The sequence below is a fragment of the Myxine glutinosa genome, chromosome 8, assembly GCF_964187855.1.
Source record: "Myxine glutinosa chromosome 8, kmMyxGlut1.1, whole genome shotgun sequence".
Taxonomy (NCBI): domain Eukaryota; kingdom Metazoa; phylum Chordata; class Myxini; order Myxiniformes; family Myxinidae; genus Myxine; species Myxine glutinosa.
Genome location: NC_136268.1, coordinates 70,903,587 through 70,931,259, shown reverse-complemented (window position 1 = coordinate 70,931,259; position 27,673 = coordinate 70,903,587). Strand labels below are relative to the sequence as shown.

At 47.8% G+C, this 27,673-nt stretch overlaps 1 protein-coding gene across 1 annotated transcript in view; it reads right to left on the bottom strand.

Annotated features, from left to right (window-relative positions):
- The window catches only part of F2 (coagulation factor II, thrombin), a 61,301-nt gene that overhangs the window by 16,169 nt on the left and 17,459 nt on the right, over positions 1–27,673 (bottom strand). The window contains exons 3-8 of the mRNA XM_068124639.2: positions 27,447–27,471; positions 27,042–27,092; positions 4,146–4,202; positions 3,946–4,051; positions 3,727–3,857; positions 2,450–2,752 (exon numbers count right to left, since the gene is read on the bottom strand). Of these exons, the coding sequence (XP_067980740.1) occupies positions 2,450–2,752; positions 3,727–3,857; positions 3,946–4,051; positions 4,146–4,202; positions 27,042–27,092; positions 27,447–27,471 (673 nt within the window). The remainder of the gene's footprint in view (positions 1–2,449; positions 2,753–3,726; positions 3,858–3,945; positions 4,052–4,145; positions 4,203–27,041; positions 27,093–27,446; positions 27,472–27,673) is intronic.

Genomic DNA, 27,673 nt, shown 5'->3' with positions numbered 1-27,673 from the left:
CTTTTATCACATTTTGTTGTGTTACAGCCTGAATTTAAAATTGATTAAATTTAGATTTTTTTTGTCAATGATCAACACATAATCAAAGGGAGACACAAATCGCCCTCTCTTTATATAAGGGATCGTTTCTCTGTATGCAGCTTTAACATGGGGACAGAAAATACGTTTCTCGACTTCTACTGGTATATTTTATATATAAACTAGCTGAATGCACCCGGCGTTGCCCGGGTTATTTTTGAATGAATTTAGTCTTCTGTACTAAAAAAAAAAATGAATAAAACGTGGCCTTGCGAAGCAGCGGAGTTTGACTATCCGGCCGCATTTCGTTAATTTACTACTATAATTCAGCTTTTACTCGCGGCCGTAGAAGATTGACTACTATAATTCAGCTCAGCTTTTAATTGCGAAATGGGCCCAGCCCGGCCAAGGCAGCCTCGACCGACCTCGCCACCTAGCCTATAACCTCCCCGTCTCGACATTTTTGGTTCTTTTTGAATGAATTTACTACTATAATTCAGCTTTTACCCACGGCCGTGGAAGATTGACTACGATAATTCAGCTCAGCTTTTAATTGTGAAATGGGCCCGGCCTAGCCTATAACCTTCCCGGGGCCTGTCCCGACATTTTTTATTTTAGAGGTTTCCTCCTCTTTTTCACCGTTCAGGAGATTAGTGCGTGCAGACAAAAAGAAAAAAAAAACTTTCTTTTATATATATAGAAGAAGAAGATATATAGATATACATATATACACACTTTATACCCCTTTAAAATATTTTAAAAATAATTCTAACATGCTGGCTCAATGGCCTAATGGATAAAGCATCAGACTCTCCAAGCTGGGGATTGTGTGTTCAAATCCCATCTGGGTTGATTATTTTTTTCCCTTTACTTTTTCAAGTCTCTTATATCGTCTTGAATAAAGTATTGTACGATGAACAAATGCATTTTTTTTCGTATTTAAAATGTGTCTTGGGAAAAATGCCAGGGGCATAGAAAACGCCCCTTTATATGGTACGTGTCATGCGGCAAACTATAGAAAAGAAGGGACATTCCATAGCTTGTAGAAAATGCCGAACAATAGAAAATAAGGAACATTCAAAAAATCTCTTGTGCATGCTGCACTACCATTGTGTTCTGAGGAGGAACCAAGTAATGCTCTAGAAAAGTTCATATGAAGGGGTGCCCTACATCTGGCAAATAAAATACATTTACTTCTTCATGCAGCTGTATGAATCAAATTGGCGCACCTTCAACAGGCACGAAAGGTCAACAGTATGTGCTCAACCCTGAATGCAGATTTGTAGCCAATTACTCTCAGCAATTTTTCTCCATTGTGTAACACTGTGAATTAGCTGTGTAGGTCATAAGCCGTTGGGAATCCTTAGGATGTGAAATAAAATAAGTAAATATGTAAATGAAAGGATAGGGAGAGGAAAGAGGTGGTTGTGCCAGTATGTGTTTATGCCCTTTGTCTGGTGGGTGAAGGTAGTAATACGACATGAAGAGGATGGGAGGGAAGTATGGGGTGGACATCCACAAGGAGGAATAACAAAAAAACAAGGAAAGAGAAACAGAACAGGAAAGAATCAGTGTGAGCGGAAGAGATAATGGATGTGTATGGGTGAGAGGATTACCTCGTGATGGGCAACACATTTGAATGACTGATGTGAGGAAGATGGGACAACAGACAGTATGATGATTCCACAATCAGGACAATAAGGGCACTAATGGATGTAGGTGGGCAACGAGCCTGAACTTTGGGAGGGTGAGCAGGTGAGGGTTTCTTGTGGATATTGTGTGACCTTTGGTGATTTGGGGAGAGAGAGGTAGGAGAGGCCAGGAGGATCAAGACTGGATGTTGACTTGAATAAAATATATAAATAGAGCCCATCAACCTACCACCTGTGGTAGAACGATGGTCCTTGGGAATCTGCCTCCTGCCTAGAGAGAGCAATGGTGTGGAGGTCCTGATTTTTAACCACCTCATGAGGAGCAAGTGAGGGCTCACCATTTGACCATTTCCCCTCCTGCCCACTCTTTCCCTACCCCAGAGCAAGAGCCCTCTGTCTTGCCTCAAAGAAGGGCTCATACCCGAAAGGTCGTTTCCCACCCTCTACCACAGCGGATAGTGTGCCTCACCTCTCTCAACACTGGATTGAGAAAAAGAATCGTCTTCATTTGTCTGCCAATGCAAACAAACTTCAGTACATTGAAAGACTACTTTATATTGTGTGAAATCAAACTTGCCCTAAAATAACTTTTCTTGCTGCATCGATAATCAAATGAAGACAGAATTGTTATTTACTCCTTGGACAAACAGAAACAATTATTTATAATTCAGGCAAAATCTCTTAAGTTTATGTTCACACAATCATTGAAAAAGTTTTCCACAACAAACCCACCCAAGACCGTTCTATAAAATTTAAAAGGTGAATCTGCAGGTGTTTACCACAGTAGTTCAGTTGGCAGTAGTCCATGTTTGTATCATTTAGACCCCCTGTGTAGCACCACACTCCCTCGCGGTCTCCATCTGGGTTACGGCAGTAGTTGCCCTCCAGTCCGGCCGTGGTAAACTGAGATGGAAGGAAGTCAGAGTAAGAGCCTATCCAGGGCAAGCAAGGCTTGCCATTCCATGTGATGTTAAGGTCTCCACGGTAATCCCGACCCTCACGTCGCACGCACGGCTCATCCTCTGGCCCGGTCAGTGCAGCTCGTATTAAGGGCTTCACAGTTTCTGGTTTCGGGTCTTCTCCTACAAGGGAAAAATCAAAACATGTGTTATCAGGTTAATAAGGACACCACGTATGATGTTTTGATGGCATATACAATTTATTTGAAAATTCATTTATATTTGAAGATCTTCTACTTCTTTTCATTTAGAAAATCTTCGGAGTTCCATTTTGCTCCTTACATTTTATTCTTGCATCTACCTTATATCTTTGTTGAAGGAACTTCTGCATTGTGTTGTTATTTGTATAGAAAATGGTGGCTCATGGAAGAGCGAGCTGGCAGAGGGTAAGCAGGCAATGAACTGACAATGGGGAAGTGGAGCTACAGTTGGACACTATGCAATGGAATGAACTAACAGGAAAAGAGGAAGGGAGGAAATACTGCAACCTGCAAGTAAGAGGGTTTGATTAGGCAGTGTAAACAGGAGTAAAAACAATCATGAGTTTGGATTGGGAATAACATGAAATAGTGGTGCACCACCTGCTTGAAACTCTGAAGGGAACATGGGAATTTAACAGCCATGGGAAGGCACATCCACAAACTTAAGAAAACAGTTGAGGTGTGTGATAAACCCGGATTTCGGAGGTTTACCCAGGAGGGGATTATGGGAAGTTGACGTACATCCTGGAGGAACTCTTTTTGGGATACAAAGTCAAGGATCGTGGACGAGCTCGAGTATAGAACGGACCAGGACTCAACATTACAAAAGGAATAGAAGAAATAGAAGAGAGAAATACCAACAGCATGGCCAGTGGAAGAAATACACAGAGACGGATAAACAAGTGATGCGGGAGGGGGAAAGAGGAAAGGGCCGAGGTTGTCAGACCAGATAGGAGACCAGTGACCTGCTGGCAATGGCAAAGTGAAAGGTCCATAGACTCAGCATTCATGCAGGAGATTCCAATGATCTTGGAGTCCTTAGTTTCCACAGCAACAAGCTGAGCAAAGTGTGAGGAAGGCGCAGCATTTCACTTGCATCAAAGCAGCGTTGCTTACCGCACTTCAGCACAGCACAGGTCTCCCTTTGCACTGTGGGGTCACGCGTGTGGCACCAAGGTCCTTCTGGTGATTCGTCGGGATTGCGACAGAAATTCTCTTCCAGGTCAGGGTAGTCTTTTGGGTTCAACCTGTGAGAACAAAGGCACAGGAGGACATTTCAGTAACATTTATTGAGTCGGTAGAAGGATCTTTGCTGTATAAAAAGTAAACACTTACTTTGGCTGGTGTGGAAACTTGCTATACCAGTGCTGGCATTCAATTCCAGAACGAGTAACGGAGACATTTCCCTTGTAAAATAAACCGATCCCAACAATACAGGTTCCTAGAAGCACAGCAAATTACATGGTCATGAGTAATGGCAAACAGGAGGTGTTGGTGTTGTGCAAAACATCATTTTTTAAATAACGGTGGTCAACCTTCAATGCATCTTTGAAGCCTGTCCTGATTCGCAGAAATACTCTTATCGTTGCAATCTGAGGAGAGAGGAGAACAAGGAGTGAGTACCAGTCACTGTATGCCAACTCGTATCAAATCTTGCCTTTTCATTTATGGCTATTTTAGTTTGTAGCATTTTTGTCACTATACATGGTTCACTTTGCTTTTTAAAGGTCTCCATCTTGAGAAGTTGCGCTCTTCGTTCAAGTTTTTGGAAAAAAACAACAACTGGGAGTGTGCGTGTGATTGTGTTCATACATAATGTACACTGGAGTTGTAACTGACACTGGGGAATGCCATGCCACATGTAGAAAATCCTTTAAAATGACAGTTTCAGTATTTGAATGAAAGTTTGATTCAGTTGTAAGTGGGGTGAACGTGCTGGTTCGTGCACATGTTTTCTCTTCGGTAAGGTGTGCATGATTTAATGCATTATCATACAGGGTCCGCCTGAGGAAGTGGAGGGATTTCATATTGTCATATTTTCTAAAGCATTAATGAAAATCAATTATTTGTTTTCAGATTCAAGAATCAGGGTTAGAATTTTCATGATGAATAGGTGGACAACCCAACAGTGTTGTCTTATTGGTGGTAGACAGAATCTTCAAGAACTAGTGCTCCATCATTGCAGCTCAAAGAGCATAACGTTGAGAACTTCGTCTTAATACTGCCCCTTCTGAACACGTCATCCGTAGGTGAGGTTTAAGATTTCGGGCAAGATGAAGCAGTAACTGATAAACCACGATCAGGTAGACCACGGTCTGGAAGAACAAAAGGAAACATTGAGCGTGTGAGGCATAGTGTGTTGAGAATGGTTCATTTGAATGGGCCTGGTGTTGGCTTAGTGGTTAGGGTGCCGGCTTGGGATCCTAAGATCCTGATTTCAAATCCCGGTCGATCGTTGAATTAGCGCCAGGGGGGTTAACTCAGCCTGTCATCCATACGTGGTCGGCAAATTGAGTACCAGCTTGGTGGGATGATGAGGTCGGCAAAATGAGTACCAGCTTGCTGGGATGACGAGGTCGGCAAATTGAGTACCAGCTTGCTGGGATGACGAGGTCGGAAAAATGAGTACCAGCTTGCCGGGATGACGAGGTCGGCAAATTGAGTACCAGCTTGCCGGGATGGCGAGGTCGGCAAATAGAGTACCAGCTTCCCGGGATGGCGAGGTCGGCAAATTGAGTACCAGCTTGGTGGGATGATGAGGTCGGCAAAATGAGTACCAGCTTGCTGGGATGACGAGGTCAGCAAATTGAGTACCAGCTTGCTGGGATGACGAGGTCGGCAAAATGAGTACCAGCTTGCCGGGATGACGAGGTCGGCAAATTGAGTACCAGCTTGCCGGGACGGCGAGGTCGGCAAATTGAGTACCAGCTTCCCGGGATGACGAGGTCGGCAAATTGAGTACCAGCTTGCCGGGATGACGAGGTCGGCAAATTGAGTACCAGCTTGCTAGGATGACGAGGTTCGGCAAATTGAGTACCAGCTTGCTGGGATGACGAGGTCGGCAAATTGAGTACCAGCTTGCCAGGATGACGAGGTCGGCAAATTGAGTACAACCTTGTTGGGATGACGAGGTCGGCAAATTGAGTACCACCTTGCAGGGATGACGAGGTCGGCAAATTGAGTACCAGCTTGCCGGGATGACGAGGTCGGCAAATTGAGTACGAGGTCTCAATGTCTTTCAATCCTGACAAAACTCACACTCTTACGATGTCTCTCCGAAAAGACCGACTGGACAACCCTCCCATCCACTTTCTGAATAATCCTCTCCAAGAAGTTCTGTCACTCAAGCTTTTGGGTGTCACTATCTGCCATGATCTTTCCTGGGAAAACCACATTTCAAATCTGGCCTCCAAAGCCAGTCACCGACTGGGCATCCTCCGTCATGCGAAGTCCTTCCTTGGCACACCTGAGCTCCTCACCACATACAAGGCTTTCATCCGCAGCTCAATGGAAGACTGCTCTCCCCTCTGGGCTGGTGCTCCTGCCTCACACCTAGCTCGTCTTCACGCGGTTGAAACCAAAGCATTCAGAATCATTGGAATCTCCCGCGATGAAGCTAACTCCAAGGGCCTCTCACTGACTCACCGCAGGAAGGTTGGTGGTCTTTCCGTCTTCTACTGACTCCTCTCTGGCCTTGCCCCCCCCAGCTCTCTCTGGGCTCTGTCCCGCAAATATTCCTACAGGTCGCACAAGATCTGCCTGCAACCATCTTATGGTTAAACTGCCAAAATCAAGACTCTCTGCTCACCTTCACTCCTTCATTCCTCTTTTCTCCCACCTCTGGAACAAACTCCCTCACTCTCTTCAATCCCACTCCACCCTCCAGGTCTTTAAAACAGCTGTTCACCACCATCTCTTATCTTCCCCCATCCAAAACCTTGATCTTTTCTACCCCCGCTAATTTCACCCCAATTCCACTTTTTTGAAATACCAACTTCTGTCCTGGAAGTCCTTGGTGTCCTTGTGTTTTACACTTCTCCCACCCCCCACCCCCCCCTTCCCACGCCTCCTCCCCCCAAGCCCTCTCCCTTCCACACATCTCCCTGCTCTCAAATGTTGTGTTTGTGTGCTTCCCCTTCTCTCCCCATCTTGTCTTCCGCTCCCTCTTTTTATATATTTTGTTTGTCTGGTTGATTTGTTTGTGAAGTAAATGTTAGCTCTTTCACGAGCCTCGATTCAGTATACAAAAAAAAAAAAAAAAAAAAAAACAGCTTGCTGGGATGACGAGGTCGGCAAATTGAGTATCAGCTTGCTGAGATGACGAGGTCGGCAAATTGAGTACCAGCTTGCTGGGATGACGCGGTCGGCAAATTGAGTACCAGCTTGCTGGGATGACGCGGTCGGCAAATTGAGTACCAGCCTGCTGGGATGACGAGGTCGGCAAATTGAGTACCAGCTTGCTGGGATGACGAGGTCGGCAAATTGAGTACCAGCTTGCTGCGATGACGAGGTCGGCAAATTGAGTACCAGCTTGCTGGGATGACGAGGTCGGCAAATTGAGTACCAGCCTGCTGGGATGACGAGGTCGGCAAATTGAGTACCAGCTTGCTGGGATGACGAGGTCGGCAAATTGAGTATCAGCTTGCTGGGATGACGAGGTCGGCAAATTGAGTACCAGCTTGCTGGGATGACGCGGTCGGCAAATTGAGTACCAGCTTGCTGGGATGACGCGGTCGGCAAATTGAGTACCAGCCTGCTGGGATGACGAAGTCGGCAAATTGAGTACCAGCTTGCTGGGATGACGAGGTCGGCAAATTGAGTACCAGCTTGCTGGGATGACGAGGTCGGCAAATTGAGTACCAGCTTGCTGGGATGACGCGGTCGGCAAATTGAGTACCAGCTTGCTGGGATGACGAGGTCGGCAAATTGAGTACCAGCCTGCTGGGATGACGAGGTCGGCAAATTGAGTACCAGCCTGCTGGGATGACGAGGTCGGCAAATTGAGTACCAGCTTGCTGGGATGACGAGGTCGGCAAATTGAGTACCAGCTTCCCGGGATGACGAGGTCGGCAAATTGAGTACCAGCTTGCTGGGATGACGAGGTCGGCAAATTGAGTACCAGCCTGCTGGGATGACGAGGTCGGCAAATTGAGTACCAGCTTGCTGGGATGACGAGGTCGGCAAATTGAGTACCAGCTTCCCGGGATGACGAGGTCGGCAAATTGAGTACCAGCTTGCTGGGATGACGAGGTCGACAAATTGAGTACCAGCTTCCCGGGATGACGAGGTCGGCAAATTGAGTACCAGCTTGCTGGGATGACGAGGTCGGCAAATTGAGTACCAGCTTGCTGGGATAAATGAGCCATTTAGGTATCCTGCATCAGAGTGGCGACCGGCTCAGGAGTGTGTCGCCACTCTGATGCAGGATACATCATCAGATGCATCAGAGTGGCGACCCGCTCAGGAGTGTGCACAATAGCCAAGGAAACTGCTTCGGCAACCCTATGGGGAAAACTGATGATAGTGTGCGACACTGTGCAAAAAGGAATGGTTGTCATCATCATCATCATCATCATCATCATCACCATCATCATTTGAATGGTTTCATCAACAAACAACTGTCAAGTGAGGACCAGAAAATGTGCGGATTGTGCACCCTCAGCGTGTTCCTGTGTGGTGTGGAATAGTGGCAAACAGAATCATTGGTCCATACTTTTTTGAGAACGATGAAGGTGAAACACTAACAGTGAATGGCGAAATACACTGTGGAATGATCCAGTACTCCCTCAGACCATCGTTGCAGGAAATGAATCAACGGGAATTGTGGTTTCAACAAGATGGAGTTGCAGCAAGAGTGACAATGGCAATGTTGTGTGAACTGTTCCCAAACAAGGTAACCTCACAATGGAGACATAAACTGGCCTCTGCAATCCCCAGATTTGGCAGCAGCAGACTTCTTTTTGTGGGGATACTTAAATTAGAGAGTGATACATCAACAAGCTACTTACAGAGGATTTGAAAGACCACAAGGACAGAAGTTAATGGCATAACATGTGAAGCTTTGATCTATTAATGAAAAGAGTTGTTCTTAGAACACGCCAGTGTGTGGCAGCTTGTGGTGAATACCTACCAGACATTATTTACCATATATTACTTAATGGTTCCAATCAATTTTGTTACTTCCACCACTTAAGATGGATGGAGGTTATGTTTTCACCGCTGTCTGTCTGTCTCTTTGTGAACAAGATATCTCAAAAAGATGTTGATGGATTTGAACGAAATTTGGTGGTGATGTTGGGTATGTGACAAGGACCAAATGATAAAAAATTTTGCTGATGATCCAGATTCGTCGCCATTGAGAGATACGGCAAAACACGATATATAGCAGGATATCTCAAAAATTGGACGGATTTGGACAAAAATTAGTGGACAGGTTGGATGCGTGACAAGGAAGAATTGCTTCAATTTTGGTGAAGATCCGTTTATGGTTCTATATAGAGCAATTCTTCACCATTGCGAGACGACAATAGCACCATATCTTCAAAAGTTGTGTACGAATTTGGACGAAAGTTGGTGGACAGGTTATGTGTGTGATAAAGAAGAATTGATTCAATTTTGGTGAAGATCCGAATATGGACGCTTATTCAGGAATTATTTAATTTTTTCAGCAATTCTTCACCATTGAGAGACGACAATAGCACAATATCTTCAAAAGTTGTGTACGAATTTGGACGAAAGTTGGTGGACAGGTTATGTGTGTGATAAAGAAGAATTGATTCAATTTTGGTGAAAATTCGAATTCGGATCAGAGAATTTTTTAAAGGAATTCTTCACCATTGAGAGAATGAATGAATGATCGTTTTAAGGCCATTTTCCCCGCTACAGCGGGGGTTAGCCTTGCGGGCCCCATGACAATCATGGTTCCCTGTTTGAGGCAATGTTTTTATGGCCGGATGCCCTTCCTGACGCCAACCCTTAGTCGCCTCTTACAATGCGCAGGGATACGGTGTACCCATTCTAAACCGGGGTACACACCGGGATCATTCATCCCAGCAAGCCGGTACTCAATTTGCCGACCTCGGAAGGATGACAGGCTGAGTCAAACCCCCTGGCGTTAATTTAGCGATCGACCGGGATTCGAACCCAGGATCCGAGGTATCCCAAGGCGGCACCCTAACCGCTAAGCCAACACCAGCAACACCAACACCAACACCAACTCTCACCATTGAGAGAGATAGGGCAAAATCGATATCTCTAAAAGTTGTGGACGACTTATGACAAACTTGGTGGATAAGTTGCTTAGGTGACAAAAACAAGCCGATTCGATTTTGGTTCAGGTCCGGATCCAGATCGAGCCTATCAGTGGCATACAAACACGTAACCTGGTCAGCATCGCAGAGGTATGCTCTCTACCGAGTGCCGTTCTAGTTTGTATTTATGCTTTTGTCGAAAAATAAATTGTTTGTCATTAATGCTTTGGAAAGGAAAACAATATGAAACCCTACACATATTTGGATGGACCCTGTATGATGTAATGTATGGTGAGAGTTATGAATCCTACTATTCATTATTGCTATTGGTCACTGGCTTAGACAACAATACAAATTTCGATTACGGACCCGAAAGGCATCAAAAAGCTACATTTATCGAACAAAGTTTCAAATGGAGCATCTCGCAACCATTAGTCCATTTCAGCGTCAGATGTGGCAATAAATGTGAATTGTTGCTCTGAGCTTGCCGGCTCGATCACAGAAGACGCCATTTGCATTTTTTTGGTTCTCCATCCCCATACCCCATGCAGGTAAGGGCAGCTTGCTAGTCTGTGATAATACATTAAATCCTCCAGTGATAAATGTTTGATTAGTGATGGTGTATTGATGGGTTGATTGACTGACTACCTGGAGGCAGCTGACGTTATGGATCTTCTGATGTGGATCTATCACCAGGTGGTGGACCGTGGTTTGGAGAGGTTCTGGGCTGTGTGTTTGTGTGTGCACGTATGTATGTGTGTGTGTGTCTGTGTGTGTGTGTGTGTGTGTGTGTGTGTGTGTGTGTATACGTGTGTTTGTGTGTGTGCGTGTGGGTGTGTGCACGTGTGTGTGTGTGTGTGTGTGTGTGTGTGTGTGTGTGTGTGTGCTGTTTATGTGGTGTGTGTGTGTGTGTGCTGTTTATGTGGTGTGTGTGTGTGTGTGTGTGTGTGTGTGTGTGTGTGTGTGTGTGTGTGTGTGTGTGTGTGTGTGTGTGTGTGTGGGTGTGTGTGTGTGTGTGTCACTCGTGTTATGTGACGTAAGTGTAAGTGCCATGTGACCATAAGTGTCATGCGTAATGTGATAAGTACAGGGTGACCCCAAAAAAACCTCCCACATTTCGAAAGGCTGTAGCACTGGCAGTAGTAAGGTGGGAGGGGCGGGGCTAGGGTCTGTTGGTAGCCCAACCCCAACGCCAACCGTCCTCAGTCGCCAACATGGCGTGGTCGGGAGCACACCGTGCGTTCGTTGTCGAAGCGTTCTTCACAAACAACCGTTCCGTGATCGCCGTGCAGAGGGCCTTTCGAAGACGTTTCAGTATTCCACGGAACCAAAACGTTCCAGATCGGAAGACCATCTTGCAGTGGGTTGAGAATTTCAGGGCAACAGGTTCACCTTTAAAAATAAAATCACCTGGTCGACCTAGGAGCGCTCGTACACCTGAGAATATTGAAGCATTGAGGCGATCTGTTGTGCAGTCTCCGAGACGTTCTGCGCGGAAGCATGCTTTAGCTGAAGGGATATCCCGGAAAACTGCAAGGAGAATCTTACACAAAGACCTCCACTTCCATCCATACAAAATGACGGTTGTGCAAGAACTCGATGCGAGAGACTGGATAAGCCGCAGGGAGTTATGCGAGAACATTCTGCAACGTGTTCCGGAAGATGCTGTTCTCTTATGCAGTGACGAAGCTCATTTGCATTTGAGTGGCTCTGTAAACGAACAAAATTTTCGCCATTGTTCTGAAGACAACCCTCGCATGCTACACGAAAGACCGTTTCTCTCCGATCGAGTGACTGTGTGGTGTGCTGTTGCCGATGTTGGCATCGTGGGTCCTTATTTCTTTGAAGAGGGTGGTGTAACTGTTACCGTAACTTCTGACCGTTACATTGATATGCTCGAAAACTCTCTAAGGCCACAACTCGAACACCTCGAGCTTGAAGAACTCGATGTGTGGTTTCAGCAAGACGGAGCTACGGCACACACAGCTCGAAGATCATTGCAAGTGCTGAGGGAAATGTTTCCGGATCGGGTGATCTCGTTGCGTGGCGATGTTGGGTGGCCGGCCCCTTCCCCTGACCTCGCCCCTTGTGATTTTTTTCTGTGGGGCTACCTTAAATCACGAGTGTATACTCATGGACCCCAAACTCTTCAAGCCCTTAAGGTTGCTATTCAGCAGGAGATAGCCGCTGTTCCACCCGACATGACCCGTCGAGCCATGGCAGCCTTCAGAAATCGCCTCCAAGCGTGTATAGACAATGACGGCCACCATTTGGAGGATGTTGTGGTGCTGCGCACACACGACTCGATTGCCAGAGAGGTAGGCCACAACGCGTTGGTATAACAAAGACTTTATTTGAAAGCTCGTACTTCAGCACTGAGCGGGCTCGATCTTAGAGCGCGCATATATATCCCGAGGCCACGCCTAGTCCCCGGGCGTGGCCGATCGGTCGATAGGCTGGGCATGCATTCCAGTTCCCCGCCTGGACGTTCGCGCCACCTGCTGGTGCGCTGAATTCGTGTCCCTTGTGTCCGCCACACGCGCCCCCCCCCCCCCCCAGAATTCCCGCGCACCTGAAGGGTGAGCTTGCGGGGAAGCCGGATGACCCGGCTGAAACGCCCCATGGTGATGGGTGCCGGTCTGGGGGGTGGCGGGACGGCGGGGCTGGTGGGTGCCGGGGGTCCGCCCGCCGGGGGGTGGCCTCGACGCGGAGGCAGAGCTGCTTGTGGGGGGTGGTCCGGATCGAGGTGGGCTGGCTTGAGGCGGTCCACGGAGATGCGATCCGGGGCACCGCCGATGTCGATGGTGAAAAATTTGTCCCCGGTCTCCAGCACGCGGAAGGGCCCGTTGTACGGGGGCCGTAGCGGTGCCCGGTGGGCGTCGTGCCGGACGAAGATGTACTTCGCCGTGCGAAGCTCCGGGGCGACGTGGGAAGGCGGGCAACCGTGGTGTGCCGTCGGCACCGGGGCGAACCTTCGGGCGGTCTCCTGAAGGGGGAGCGCTGTTGCGCCGCGGACCAAGGAGCCGTGGAGTCAGGGATAAATTCACCCGGTACCCACAGTAGTTGCCCGAAGACCAGCTCCGCCGAGGACGCGCGCAGGTTGTCCTTGGGCGCCGTCCTGAGGCCCAGCAGGACCCAGGGGAGTCTGTCGACCCAGCCGCCGTCGCGGAGGCTGGCCCGGAGCGCGGCCTTCATTGAGCGATGAAAGCGCTCGCACAGGCCATTGGCCTGGGGGTGGTAGGCCATGGTGCGGTGTAGTGTGACCCCGAGCCCTTGCGCCACCACGGCCCAGAGCTCCGAGGTGAACTGGGGGCCGCGGTCGGACGAGATGTCCGAGGGGGCACCGAACCGGGCAACCCAAGTGGTGATGAACGCCTGCACCACATCAGCTGCAGACGTCGCCGCCAATGGGACGGCCTCCGAACACCGTGTGGTGCGGTCCACCATGGTGAGGAGGTGGGTGAACCCCCGTGAGGGGGGCAGAGGTCCCACCAACGACATGCACATGGTCGAACCGACGCTCGGGCACCGCAAACGGGGCCAACGGGGCCTGGGTGTGGCGGTGGACCTTTGCGCGCTGGCACGCGAGGCACGTCCTGGCCCAGTCGCGGACATCCTTCCGGAGGCCGTGCCAGACGAACTTCGCCCCGACGAGCTTCTGGGATGCCTTCGTGCCCGGGTGGGACAGGCCGTGGATGGCGTCGAAAACTGGGCGCCGCCAGCCAGCGGGCACGATGGGGCGAGGCCGGCCGAGGGAGACATCGCATAGGAGGGCCGCGCCCGCGGCGTCGAACGGCACCTCGGTGACGCGGAGGCCCGTGACGGCGGTCCACAAGGCCTGGACTCCGGGGTCGGCGGTCTGGTCCTCTGCCATCTGGGAATAGTCGACCCCGAGGTGGACCGCGAGCACGACGGACCAGGAAAGGCAATCCGCCACCGGGTTGTCCTTACCCGCCACGTGACGGATGTCCGTCGTGTACTCAGACACGGCAGAGAGGTGACGCTGCTGCCGTGCCGACCATGGCTCGGCGACCTTGGCCATCGCGAACACAAGGGGCTTGTGGTCGACGAAAGCCGTGAACGGGCGGCCCTCCAGCAGATGGCGGAAGTGTCGGACCGCCAGGTGGAGCCCGAGCAGCTCGCGGTCGAAGGTGCTATAGCGGCGTTCGTGTGGGCGAAGCTGCCGGCTAAAAAACGCCAGCGGTTGCCAAGTACCACACACCCACTGCTCGTGCACCGCGCCCACCGCGTAGTCCGACGCGTCGGTGGTGAGGGCGATCGGTGCATCGGGCGCCGGGTGCGCCAGCATGGTGGCGTCGGCCAAGGCCAGCTTTGCGCCCGCAAACGCCGCGGCCATCGGCGCCGACCAGGCGATGTCACCTTTGCCTGGCTTGCCCCGGAGGGCCTCGTGCAAGGGGCGGAGGAGCTGGACGACGTGGGGCACGAAGCGGTGGTAAAAATGTACCATGCCCAGGAACTCCTGGAGCCCCTTGATTGTGCGGGGCCGTGGGAAATCCCTGACCGCCTCCACCTTGGCCGGTAAAGGGACGGCCCCGTGCCTTGTGATGCGGTGCCCCAAGAAGTCGATGGTGGCGACGCCGAAACGGCTCTTGGCGGGGTTGATGATTAGGCCATGCTGGCCCAGGCGTTCGAAGAGCGTGCGGAGGTGGAGCAGGTGCTCCTCCCGGGACGTGCTCGCGACCAGGATGTCGTCCAGGTAGACAAACAGGAAAGGTAAGTCGCGCAAGACGCTGTCCATAAGCCGTTGGAACGCCTGGGCCGCATTCTTCAACCCGAAAGGCATCCTCAGGAACTCGAAGAGGCCGAAAGGGGTAATGACGGCCGTCTTCGGGACGTCGTCCGGTTGGACGGGGACCTGGTGGTAGCCCCGGATGAGGTCCACCTTGGAAAACACGGTCGTGTTTGCCAACCGGGCGGAAAAGTCCTGGATGTGCGGGACCGGGTAGCGGTCGGGGGTGGTGGCATCATTGAGCCGGCGGTAGTCCCCGCACGGCCGCCATCCTCCGCCGGGCTTCGGCACAATGTGCAGAGGAGAAGCCCAAGCGCTGTTGGAGCGCCGTACGATCCCCAGCCGCTCCAGCATGGCGAACTCCACTTTCGCCACCACGAGCTTCGTGGGCTCGAGTCGGTGTGCCCGGGCATAGACCGCGGCCCGACCGTGGGGATTTGGTGCTCCACCCCGTGTTTAACGGCCACCGCTGAGAAGGTGGGCCGTGTGAGGGCCGGGAAACTGGCAAGGAGGCGGGTAAAGTCGTCCGCTGCCGGAAGCATGCAAACTAAACTCGCCAGGACAGAACCCTCCAACAAGCCGCTTGGCAAGCCGCTCAGTGAGCCGCTCAACGAGCCGCTCAGCGAACAAGCGAGCGAGCTGAAGGTTTCGGCCTGGACGAGCCGTCTGCGCTTCACGTCGACCAACAGCCCATTCGCACATAGGAAGTCCGCACCGAGCAGTGCCATTGGCACGCTGGCGGTCACGAACGACCATTGAAAGTGCTGCCCTCCAAACCGCAGGGAGAGGCAACACTTCCCGAATGTGTGGATGGGTGTACCGTTGGCGGCAAGCAAAGCGGGGCCTTGGCCCGCGATTTGCTTGTCGGACATGGAGGCTGGGAGGACGCTTACCTGCGCTCCTGTGTCACAAAGAAAACGGCGCCCGGACAAGGTGTCCGTGATGAACAGGAGGCTGCCGGAATGGCCGACGCTCAGGGCCGCTAATGAGCGCCGGCCCGGTTGTTTCCCGACCTGTCAAAAGAGCACGGCGGGCGACACATTTTAGCCTTGCGGCCGAACCTGGCGTGGTAGTAGCACCAGGTTTGCGGCGGCGGTGGCCGCGGCGGCCGTGGTGTTGGCAGCGGCGGTAGTGGCCGGGGCGCAGCAGCGGCCACGAGGGAAGCCGGGGGCGCTGTAGCTTCTGTCCCGGGATCCACTACGGCGGCACCGTACACCGACCGCATGTCGCAGGCCGCGAAAAACTTATCGGCCTCTACGGCCAGGGCGCGGGGTTCCTTTATCTTGGAACCGGCCAGCGCGAGGCGTACCTGTGCGGGTATCTGGCGTAGGAAAAGCGCCCGGAATAAGAATCCGGGGGTTGGTCACCAAGCAGCGACAGCATAAAATCCATCCGCACGGATGGTCGTGTGTCGCCGAGTTCGGGAAGGTCCAGGAGGCGGTCGGCCCGTTCGATATCTGTGAGCCCGAACGTGGCGAGCAGGAGACGTTTGAGTGCCTCGTATTTGTTGTTGCCCGGCGGGCGCCGAAGGATGGACACGACTCGGGCGGCAGTGCCGGGCCCGAGGGCGGCGACCACGTGGTAGTACCGGGTCTCGTCCGCCGTTATGCCTCGGAGCTGAAATTGAGCTTCGGCCTGGATGAACCAAACGTCGGCTTGTGCCTCCCAAAACTCCGGGAGTTTAACTTCGACGGCGTTGGTGGCCATGGCGCGTTTGGTGGTCAGCAACGGCTGAACCAATCAGGGTCACCAGTGTGGTGCTGCGCACACACGACTCGATTGCCAGAGAGGTAGGCCACAACGCGTTGGTATAACAAAGACTTTATTTGAAAGCTCGTACTTCAGCACTGAGCGGGCTCGAGCTTAGAGCCCGCATATATATCCCGAGGCCTAGTCCCCGGGCGTGGACGATCGGTCGATAGGCGGGGCATGCATTCCAGTTCCCCGCCTGGACGTTCGCGCCACCTGCTGGTGCGCTGAATTCGTGTCCCTTGTGTCCGCCACAATGTCATCTTTAAAACATGATGAATATAAACTGTATTGAATGAAGTTTCATGTGTGCAAATAATATCTTGATTATCTTTAACCTTTTTTTTTTTCATTTACCTTTGAAATGTGGGAGGTTTTTTTGGGTCACCCTGTATTATTTGATCAGGGGTGGATCCAGGGAGAGGCGCGCACTCGGCACGCGGCCTCCCTAAGCCCCACCACTCCCTTCAAAAACGATCTTTTTTTATCCCTCCGCCGATGAAATCAATGGAGGTATTATTATGTTTTCAGATTGTCAGTCCGGCTGTTCGTCTGTGATAGGTTTTCTTTACCGCGATAACTTGAGAACGGCTGAAGGGATCTCAGTCAAACTTGCTGCAGGTATGTATAACGAGGTAAAGATGAACTGATTAGATTTTGGGGACAAGAGGTCAAAGGTCAAAGTCTGTAATGGGTCTATAACTTGAGAACGGCTGAAGCGATCCAATTGAAACTTGGTACAGATATGTATAATGATGTAAATATTAACCGATTAGATTTTAGGGTCCTCAGGTCAAATGCCAAAGGTCAGAGGTCATGTCAGGTTAAAATGTGATAACTTATGAGCAGCTGAAGTGATTTAAATAAAAACTTGGACCAGGTATGTATAATGATGTAAACATTAAATGATTAAATTAGGGGGTCCAAAGGTCAGAGGTCCTGTCAGGTTAAAATGTGATAACTTGAGAACAGCTGAATGGATTTAAATCAAACTTGGTTAAGTATTATAATGATGTACTAATGTGGGAGGAGGCATATCGGTCGACGTCGTGATGTCGAAGAGTGCCGTTTTAGTTTTAATATGTATTGACGTGTATATGTCGAGATCATGCCTTTTATTGTGCCTTATGTAATTGTGGTTTGCATTTAATAATGGTTGCTTTGTGAAAAGGATTAAGCTTACTATGTTCCCTCTTGTTTTGAACTATGTTTTATTGTCCAACTGTGCCAAAAAATGTAGAAAGATAGTGAAACTGCTTGCTCTGTTAGACCCCCTAGTGAAAACGCGTCTGTCTGTCCTTGACCAAAAGCCAACATGGAAGATAAGTTTTGAGAATGTCACGGTGCTCTTTCTCCCTCCCGCATCTTGCCCTTTGCTCATGCCAAAGAAGATAGGTTCTCGGGGGGGGGGGGGGGATGTCGAGCCAGTTTTTCCTTTGTCCGTGCTCATTTTTCAGCGGAGATTTTTTGTATAATTCTGTGTATATAAAGAAACTCTGGGTTGCCAATTTTCTAGGAGTGTATGTGGCCATGCTGTTCAATTGTGAATGGTATGACTCTTACACCCTCCACAGCGCTGTGATATTGGTTCATCATTAAATCTTGTTATCTCTTGAACTCAAGGTGTGGAACATGGTTCTATTCTCGTCAGTTTTGGTGTCAGAAGTGGGATCCGACTCTGAGCGATATTTGGGAGGCAGACCCTGTGGGGACTCAGCGGAGAGGCTGGCCAGCACTGATTCGATTAACGTGAGTTTTCATACTGAGGGGTCTTTCCAAATTGAGCTCCGTTCACTCACTCAGGCTGTCTGTCTTCCATTTCGTCGTTCCGTGCTTGGATCACGAACAAATTGGAATCTGGTGTGTAAGTACAGGCCTATTTGGCTCGGGTAACAAGTTGTCTATTGATGAACCAAGAAATGGGGGTCAGTTAGCAAAAAGGGGGGACTTCTTGGTAAAGCCAAGAACTTCCCAGGCAGGGCAGTCTAGAGACAAGATGGAGTTGATGGGGTTGATAGTAACCAGAGAAAGTATTGGCTGCGGACTAACGGAGGGGACCCAAGGAGGATGGCCAGGATAAGTGTTAAGCTAAGTTAAGAAGGGAGAACCCCTTTAGGAAAGCCCTGGCATGGGTGATAAGTTAGACAAGTTAGAAGCGCTATACAAGCATTGACCGCGAGTTAGCGCCGCGGGAGGACCGGATTAGGGAAATATCGGCGCGGTAAACTAAAAGGCAGGATTTTTCGGTGGATGGCCTCGGGGCGCTTCCTTGCGCCTTGTACGCATCACGAGCTGCTTCTTGCAAATGGGGGTCGTGCTGCCGTGCGCTGGGAGCGACCGCCTGGGCGCATGGATGGGAAAATGTTCCGTGCACGTTAATTAAATATCTTAAGGGAGATTAAGGTATGTCGGAGTAATACTCAATCTGAAGTAAACTAGAATGATTTGAGTTCTGGAGACGGAGTGCGTGTATTCGACGCATTCGGGTGGCCGAGTCAGGCGAATAAAGGATTAAAATGATGGAAGAATAAGGATAAGAATGGGTAATAGATATTGGTGTTAAGAATACTCCGGCGTGAGTACTGTGTTAAGAGAAGGGTATTACAGATCGGGGGGCGGCCCGATCTTCGACCCGCTGGAGGGACTAGCCCAAGGAAGGTAGGACGATGAGTATTTTAAGTTAAGCTACGCACTGGATGTGTGTATCTGATAACCCCCCCCCGCCCCCCCCCCCCCCTCAAGGCCTTCTTTGTCCTGTCTCAGGATTTAAGGCATGCACATCCGGTGCAGTTTTTACCCAAAGGAAGGAGTTCTGACAATATGCTATAGGCAGGTCAAGTATTAGCTCTTTCTGGACAAGAGATGAGGTTAGATCTGGAGAAATAAAACAGAGAGGATTATAATGTACGAGGTGTGTGGAATCCAGCTGTGAACACGCGAGCCGAGACATGCAGGCAGGTTACCGGGGCAACGGAGTAGCTGCCTCGCGGGGAACAGCGAGGTGGGACAGAATCGAGACAGGAATGCGGACCATGCTGTGCACAAGCAGGGGACGCATTCGTGTGTGTGAACAATGCGAGTGATGAGGTAGCTTGAAGTGATGTGTTGGAGTGAGCACATGTATGTTGTGTGCTGAGTGGAAGCGGTGCTGCATTGTCGAGCATGCTTCCAAGGAAGACTTTGGGATGCTAGAGTTGGAAGCGTTTTGTTTTGTATCTCAAGGGAGATATTGGTTATTTCTTATATGTGGAAATAGGAAATGTTTATGTGATTTTTGGAGAAGGATAAATTAAACTGGAATCAGAAAAGCGCAGGTACCAGATAGGAGAAAGGCAGGAGAAGTGCTGAGACTTCAAGAGCAGAGGAAGAAGCAGATAAAGCACAGGAAGAAAGAAATCCAGGTAGAAACCAAGGGATGGATAGGCTCACATCACAGCAAGGGGCCAGGTAAGTTCACAGGTAGGTAGGATTGGAGTGTGCATGAGTGTGCATGAATTTATACTGTATTGTATGGAGAATGAAGGGTCAGTCACATGGTATGTGTGTATAAGGGAATGAATGATCTGTCATTGCAGCGTGTATTTGTGTTTATTGTGTGTGTGTCATTGATGTGTGTCATTGATTGACAAGGGGTTCCCCAAATTGCCTGCAGGCGTTGGGCAATCCGGATGAGTACTTTGGAATGATATTATTTATATGTTGTGAAGGTGAAAAATTAATTGAGTACATTTAGGAAGAAATAAAAGGTATCAGTTTAGATTTTGAGATGCCATGTGGGACTCAGTCTGCTGGGGAAAATTGGCAGGGAATAATGAGTATGTTATGGAGAGCATGTGTAGACAGGGCTCTAAAACAAGTGTTCAATTACATCCCCACATTAACGGCTCTCCAGATGTAGCAAGGGAGAATGGGAGTAAAAGTCAAAAATGATAGGCTGTCAACCGACTGGGTGTTTATTCAACGGCATGGCCGGGGCTTGTATTTGGCCGACTTGGGATGGCAGAATGCGTTGACTGGGGGTCGAATGTCACTCCCTCAGTGTCTGCAGACTTGTCGTTCGGCAGTGTCGAAAGACAGGTTCGATTGTCGGTCTGTCTGCTTGATTTTCGGGTCTCACTCTGAGTATATGGTATATACTCTGAGTATATGGTCGTTTTCTGTTTTGTGCTTTAATGGTGGTTGATTTGACTTCCCTGAAAGGGGGACAATAAATATTTGGTGTTAGCTGTTGTCATTTCGGATGTTTGCAGTTGTAATGTGGAGCCAGTCTGTCTGTCCGACTGGGTGTGTCTGACTGCGTCTGCAGATATGGATCAAGGAGGAGCAGTGTCTGCGGTGTCTGTTATGGTGTCGAATGTCATTCACTGTGTCTGCTGACATGTCGTGTGACTATGGTGACTATGATGGTGTGTCCTGGCGGGAAGAATCGTGGCAGCCTACAGATTTGAATGGAATGGCCTCTGTGAGGCAACCTGTTAGTACGTTGGGAGTTCGTCTGTCTGTCTGTCTGTGAATGGAAACTCAGAAAATTGAACTGAACTTCGACAGAAGGCAGGTGGGTGGACACCTGCTGTGAATTGTGGTGGAACATTTGTGATGTCCCCTAATACGAGGGGACGAATTGGTTTGTAAATGTGTTGTGCAGGTACTTTCTCTGTAGGTAGCCAAATTCTACCTGGGGTAAGTCAAGGTGGAGGGGAGTTGTCTCTGATGCCTTGCTCCACGGGGCAGTACTATTGTTGTCAAGTCTCATGTAATCTTGGTTAACGTATATCTACGGACAAGAGCTGCACTTTATTTTAGTAAGTGACTGGGAAAGTTTGTTTTAAAAAGTGCCAGTGGAGTTGTTTAGAGTTATGGAGGTCACAGCTCGCTGGAACCTCTTTGTTTATGTTTGGCTGACTTACACTGGCTAGTGTATGGGAAAAGGGGGACTGAAAATGCTTTGAATTTGCAGCCTGGCGGACAAGAGCTGTGTTTGGGAAGGTTAGAATCCAGCATTTTGCAGCCCTGAGCAGAGGGGATTGCCCATTGGGCATGTTTAGGATTTAACAGAGTGGTGGAGGTCTGTGGAAATATGAATCCAATGTTTGATGGATACCGTGTCGGTGTGCTCTGAGTTCGAAGGAAGATGATGCGATTATTTCAGATTTATCATAGTTAAGTTTGAGAAAGTTGATTTGAAGCCAGGATTTATTTCAGTGATGCAGTCCGTCAGGATAGAGTTGAGCAGTGGATTTGTGTCTGTCAGAGGTAGGATTTGAACCAAGAAAGGGCGGTGCCGGTAATGTTAAAGGTGCGATTCCAGGGAGGGCTATTCGGGTACTTTGAAGTGATTTACATTGGAATGCATCTCATGGAGGACTCCCGCTGTTCAAGGAAGGAAAGGTGTGAAATAGTGACGTCATCCTCGCTGGAAATGTGGTTGGGAATGGCAGGATTGACGCGAGAGTCACAGTTGGTGAAAAAATTGACCAACATGAGAATTCGGTCTATTTCAATAAATAGATCAGGTTATTTTATTTTTATTATTTGTTTATTGGGCAGCTATTGGGCCAGAGGCTAAAACAGGTGTCTGCAACAGATGCATGGGATGCTAAGAGAGGTATTAGAGGACATTGGATTAACTTTAAATTGAAATGAAAATTGAAAAGGTGGATTAGGAAAATGAGTTTGTTCAAATAATCGTGGCATCTGTGGGATGCAACAATTTTGTGCCAGAATAGTGTATGGGGAACCGTCATCTGGGAAGCGTCGTTAAATGGCAGTAGGTTTAGACAGGTATTGAAAGGGTTCGTGCAATGTTATTTTGGGCACCACTCGACACAAGAGTGGTAGAGAGCTGAAGTGAATTCTGCCAATATGGTGCAATAGGGTGACAACTGAGTTTTGTTTGGAAAACTATTTGTTTGCAATCTTGGTTCGTACATAAGCTGGCAAAGAGATTATGCCAGTCTGAGGGAGTTTGTGTCCTTTGGATGGGAGCTGGAGCCTTGTAGGGTTGGGGCTTATGGCTCGCCATTGTCTGTCTGCCAGTTATGGTGGGCAGAGGGAAGAAGGAGTAATGATGCTCCTGCCTCTTGCTTGGCAGAAGGTAGAGGTGGTGGTGGGCCGTGGTGGGCCAAGATGGGTCAGAATAGGCCATGGAACAAAATTGAGCTCTCGAGAGCTGATTAACATTAGGATGCATCTCTCAAGGGACCCCTGGCTGGTCCGAGGTGTGAAATATGAAGATTTTGTCTTGTGGACACTTTGTGAGTGGCTAGACACGCGCCTGAAAGGGGAAATTGTATTCATAACTCATGTGGGTCGTGTCTGAAGGAAAGGTTTGGGAGGAAGTGTGAAGAAGGTCGTGGAAAGTGCAAAGATGATTGGATTGGAAAGTCGACTCAGATGGATTATTTGTCAATGACAGGTGACTTTGTTAGGAATTGTTGAGGAAGTAGAGGAAAAGGTTGTAAAATGTTAATGGAAAAGACAGGAAATAAAGGAAAGTGGTTAGTTATGGACTGTTGTTTTTGTGATAAGAAGGTGATACAAGGGGTTGGCTTGCACTGGGGGGACCAATGAATGTAAAGTTTAAAAACGTTGTGTTAGATTGCTACATGCAGAATGACCCCAATCGAGGAGGTGATTGGGGGCTGGTGAAGATTGGATCACGGCTCTGCAGACCAGGTGAACAAACTCCACCAGGTATGTGGGAATCACACCAATTGAATTATTGCTCAAAGGGAGGTGATAGAGCAAAATGAAGAAAATTGTCATGGGGACCGCAAGGCTAACCCCCGCTCTTGCAGGGAAATGGCTTTGGGAGGCTAGTTGTTGTTGTTTTGGTAGACTCTAAGTTCTAAAACCTAAGGCAAAATGCACAGGAGGGTAAAGTTGGTGATTGCGGATGGAGATTAGCTAGATAACTTGGAGACGATTTCGTTATTTTTCAGATAATTTTTCCAGTGGGTTTATACTGGTGTGAAATTCGCGTATCTAGGAAGGAAGGGAAAAAATGTCCAGGTATTGATAGGATAACAGTGAAATTTTGAAGGGGAGAATACCGATTATTTCCATTGACCGATTATGGTTGGGGGGGAAATGGTTGGTAAATCATGTATTATTAGATGTAGGGAAGATGATTAAAAGGAAGGTATTTTCGGAAATTGGTGAAAGTAAATATGGCATTTGAATTTCCAGACACGACACAGGAAATGCGGCTATGAATAAGCCAACCATCTGAGAGATAAGGTAACTAAATGCCAATTGGTGGGATGGGGGGCTAGGAATTTGATCATGGTGTGTGTAAGAAAGTATTTTTCAGGATGGACGATGAAGAAACCGCCGTCGGAAGACCATGATCTTGACCACAGAGGCCGTCGACCTGAATGGGTCCTTCAACAAGGCAGATGTGACCGGCGCTTCAGAAGATTGTATTGATTTTTGTGATGACTGTGATACTTGTGTTGAAAATCCCTTGTGGGAACTGGCTGATGCCTGTATTGATGTTTGTGATGGCTGTGATACTTGTGTGGTAAACCCCTTGCGTGTACTGGCTAACGCCTCTTATGTATTACAAGCTCACAGCTGTACACCCCCTTCCGACCCAACTATGGATCTGATTGCGACGCTGGGTCTGGCAGTCGAGGGACCCGACATGGATATCCTAGACCCGCAAGCCGACCAGGCGTCCATGGGAGACTTTGACATAAAGGAAGTCCCTCTCTTTGCTTCAAATGTTTCGGATCTCTTTGCTTCAAGTGATTCGGATTTTAACGCTCTGTACCCTGACCAGGAACATGAGACACAAGATACTGACAACATTATGTATTCCCCAGAACAGCAGCACGTGAGAGATCTCATGGGCATGATCGTTGATTAACTTCGAAGATCTGCAAGGACCGCATCTGCAAAAGGTGGGGGGAGCAAGTTCCGCAGGGGAGGTAGCAGGCCCCCTGGCGGGGCAGAACCTCATCTGGACCAGACGCCTTCGTTGTGGATCCGAAACGTTAATGGACTTTCATGTTCTGAGCCTTCATGTTCCAAACACGCACAACATGACACCTTTCAAACATGCATGCGAGGTACTTTATGTGCGTGGCATGCCCTGGGAGGACACACATACAACACTCAATAAAGCCCGATGTGGCCACATATAACACTATTCTCTTTTGCTTTGCAAATAAAGCCGATGTGGCCTGGTCTCTGTGATACGTAGTCTCGTAGAGACCAAATGGGGGAATGTCGAGATCATGCCTTTTATTGTGCCTTATGTAATTGTGGTTTGCATTTAATAATGGTTGCTTTGTGAAAAGGATTAAGCTTACTATGTTCCCTCTTGTTTTGAACTATGTTTTATTGTCCAACTGTGCCAAAAAATGTAGAAAGATAGTGAAACTGCTTGCTCTGTTAGACCCCCTAGTGAAAACGCGTCTGTCTGTCCTTGACCAAAAGCCAACATGGAAGATAAGTTTTGAGAATGTCACGGTGCTCTTTCTCCCTCCCGCATCTTGCCCTTTGCTCATGCCAAAGAAGATAGGTTCTCGGGGGGGGGGGGGGGATGTCGAGCCAGTTTTTCCTTTGTCCGTGCTCATTTTTCAGCGGAGATTTTTTGTATAATTCTGTGTATATAAAGAAACTCTGGGTTGCCAATTTTCTAGGAGTGTATGTGGCCATGCTGTTCAATTGTGAATGGTATGACTCTTACACCCTCCACAGCGCTGTGATATTGGTTCATCATTAAATCTTGTTATCTCTTGAACTCAAGGTGTGGAACATGGTTCTATTCTCATCATATATAACCAAAGATGTGGTGTCAGAATGTGGGATCACCCAATATTCCTCAGACCACAGCTGATGTTGACCGCGGCGTTCAACATGGAACCGATTTGTACCATTCAGTTTGTTCTCATGGTGGATACTTGATGATTAACAAATAACCGGAATAATTTGTCATCGGAGATGTTCTATTTTCCTAACCATTCATGAACCAAGAAATGGAATAATATCCCATATTTGGGATAATGAATGTCCCATGTTGTCTCCCAATGTCCTCAGCTTCACCATGAGCCTTTCATCGTTGTATAAAATAAATGTAGTTTGGCAATAGAGCTGTTTGTTTTTGTGTTTGCTCAACGATGTGAATCACTCATAACGAAGCTTGCTTCTCCAACACATTTGATGCCTATTGTACACCTTGGAGAATTTCCCACGGTCAAAATGAATGTGCAAAATGAATGTGCAAAATGAATGTGCAAAATGAATGTGCAAAATGAATGTGCAAAATGAATGTGCAAAATGAATGTGCAAAATGAATGTGCAAAATGAATGTGCAAAATGAATGTGCAAAATGAATGTGCAAAATGAATGTGCAAAATGAATGTGCAAAATGAATGTGCAAAATGAATGTGCAAAATGAATGTGCAAAATGAATGTGCAAAATGAATGTGCAAAATGAATGTGCAAAATGAATGTGCAAAATGAATGTGCAAAATGAATGTGCAAAATGAATGTGCAAAATGAATGTGCAAAATGAATGTGCAAAATGAATGTGCAAAATGAATGTGCTAAATGAATGTGCAAAATGAATGTGCAAAATGAATGTGCAAAATGAATGTGCAAAATGAATGTGCAAAATGAATGTGCAAAATGAATGTGCAAAATGAATGTCCAAAATGAATGTGCAAAATGAATGCCAAATTCAAACAGAATGATAGGGATTCTGGATTCTGTGATATTTGTCTATATTTCACAGAATCCAGAATCCCTATCATTCTGTTTGAATTTGGCATTCATTTTGCCCATTCATTTTGCACATTCATTTTGCACATTCATTTTGACCGTGGGAAATTCTCCAAGGTGTACAATAGGCATCAAATGTGCTGGAGAAGCAAGCTTTGTTATGAGTGATTGACATCGTTGAGATGAAGAAGGCAAATGTTCATCTGATGGCAAAACTGTAATTCTGATCGAAAGTCACTTCCATGTCAATCCTTGTTCAACACATCACAGACATCGATTCGTTTTGATCATCAAGTCATTTGTTTCATTATATGCAATTTCCGATTTTCATTAAATTGGGTTTCTATGGTGAGACAATAATGAAAATAAATGTTGAGTTTTGAGAAAAAGTTTATTCACCAAAGTATTTCTTTTCAAGTGTATTAGAGCGTTATTTGTCTATACTTAGAATAGTCTTCAAAGTTTATGACAAAAAGAAAAACACAAAAATGTTCCCCTCGCTCTGCTCAGCGAAATTATATTTTTCAATGGAATGGAATTTTTTGCGCCAAAACCATGGATCCATGCCTGATTCCCACCCATTCCATTTTACTCTGAATCCGCCCTTTACCCCCACATCCCATCCCTTTTCTTTTCTGCCACCCAGTGGACACAAACTCGTGAGATGTTCTTGTCTCCATCTTTCCCTCTGATCCTTTATCAGTTTGCGAACTTGCTTCCCTCTCCTTTTCGGCTCCCTTTCGATCCTAAATTACTGTATCAAGTTCTTTATAAGCATCCATGCAAATATTGAAAGGAATCCTGAAAGCGATTCTGCGATATGATCGCCTCATGTAGGATTGACCAGCATGCTTTTTAAACGTAATTATAGCATAACGACATCAGCAATGACAAAGACCCAGGTTTGAGTCCAACGTTTCCAAACATTTCATACGATTAAATTTCATACTTACTTTCCAAACACCACCTGAACTCAGATGTCCCAATTCCAAACTGCCTGCACACTAATGTGACAACAGTGGGAATAAATCAGATTCAAAAAATAATCTTTAAAAATTAATGACTTCGCAACGCAGGGAGAGGCCATTTTACCCTTTCTACCTGTGTGGCATCCACACTACAAACCAAGCCAAGAGAGTAGAGCTGGGGACAATATAAATATAAATAAATGGGCACATCATGATGTTTAACATGGGAAAATTGGGCATAGGCGGAGAGTATGTAAGGTAAGTATATATATATTCCTATTATGCAAATACATACCAAAAGGACATATTTCTTACAGGAAGGAGTGTGAGGGTGCGATTCCTGTATCATCAAAATGTTCGTCTCAATGAATGTTCGTTTGTTAAACTTACCTTCATAATATTTCCAAAACTGAGCCTGGAGAAAGGGGGGGGGGGGGGGGAAAGGTTAGTTCACTCTTCAACTTGTACAATAAAGACATCACTGGTTTTGTACACACGTATATATCGATACCATTCCAATTAAAATGACTTGTTTAACTCAAGCTGTTTGTCAAACAAAATTAGATTTTATTCAAAACTTATCGAATATTTACTCAAGCATTACGTATTGACTACAT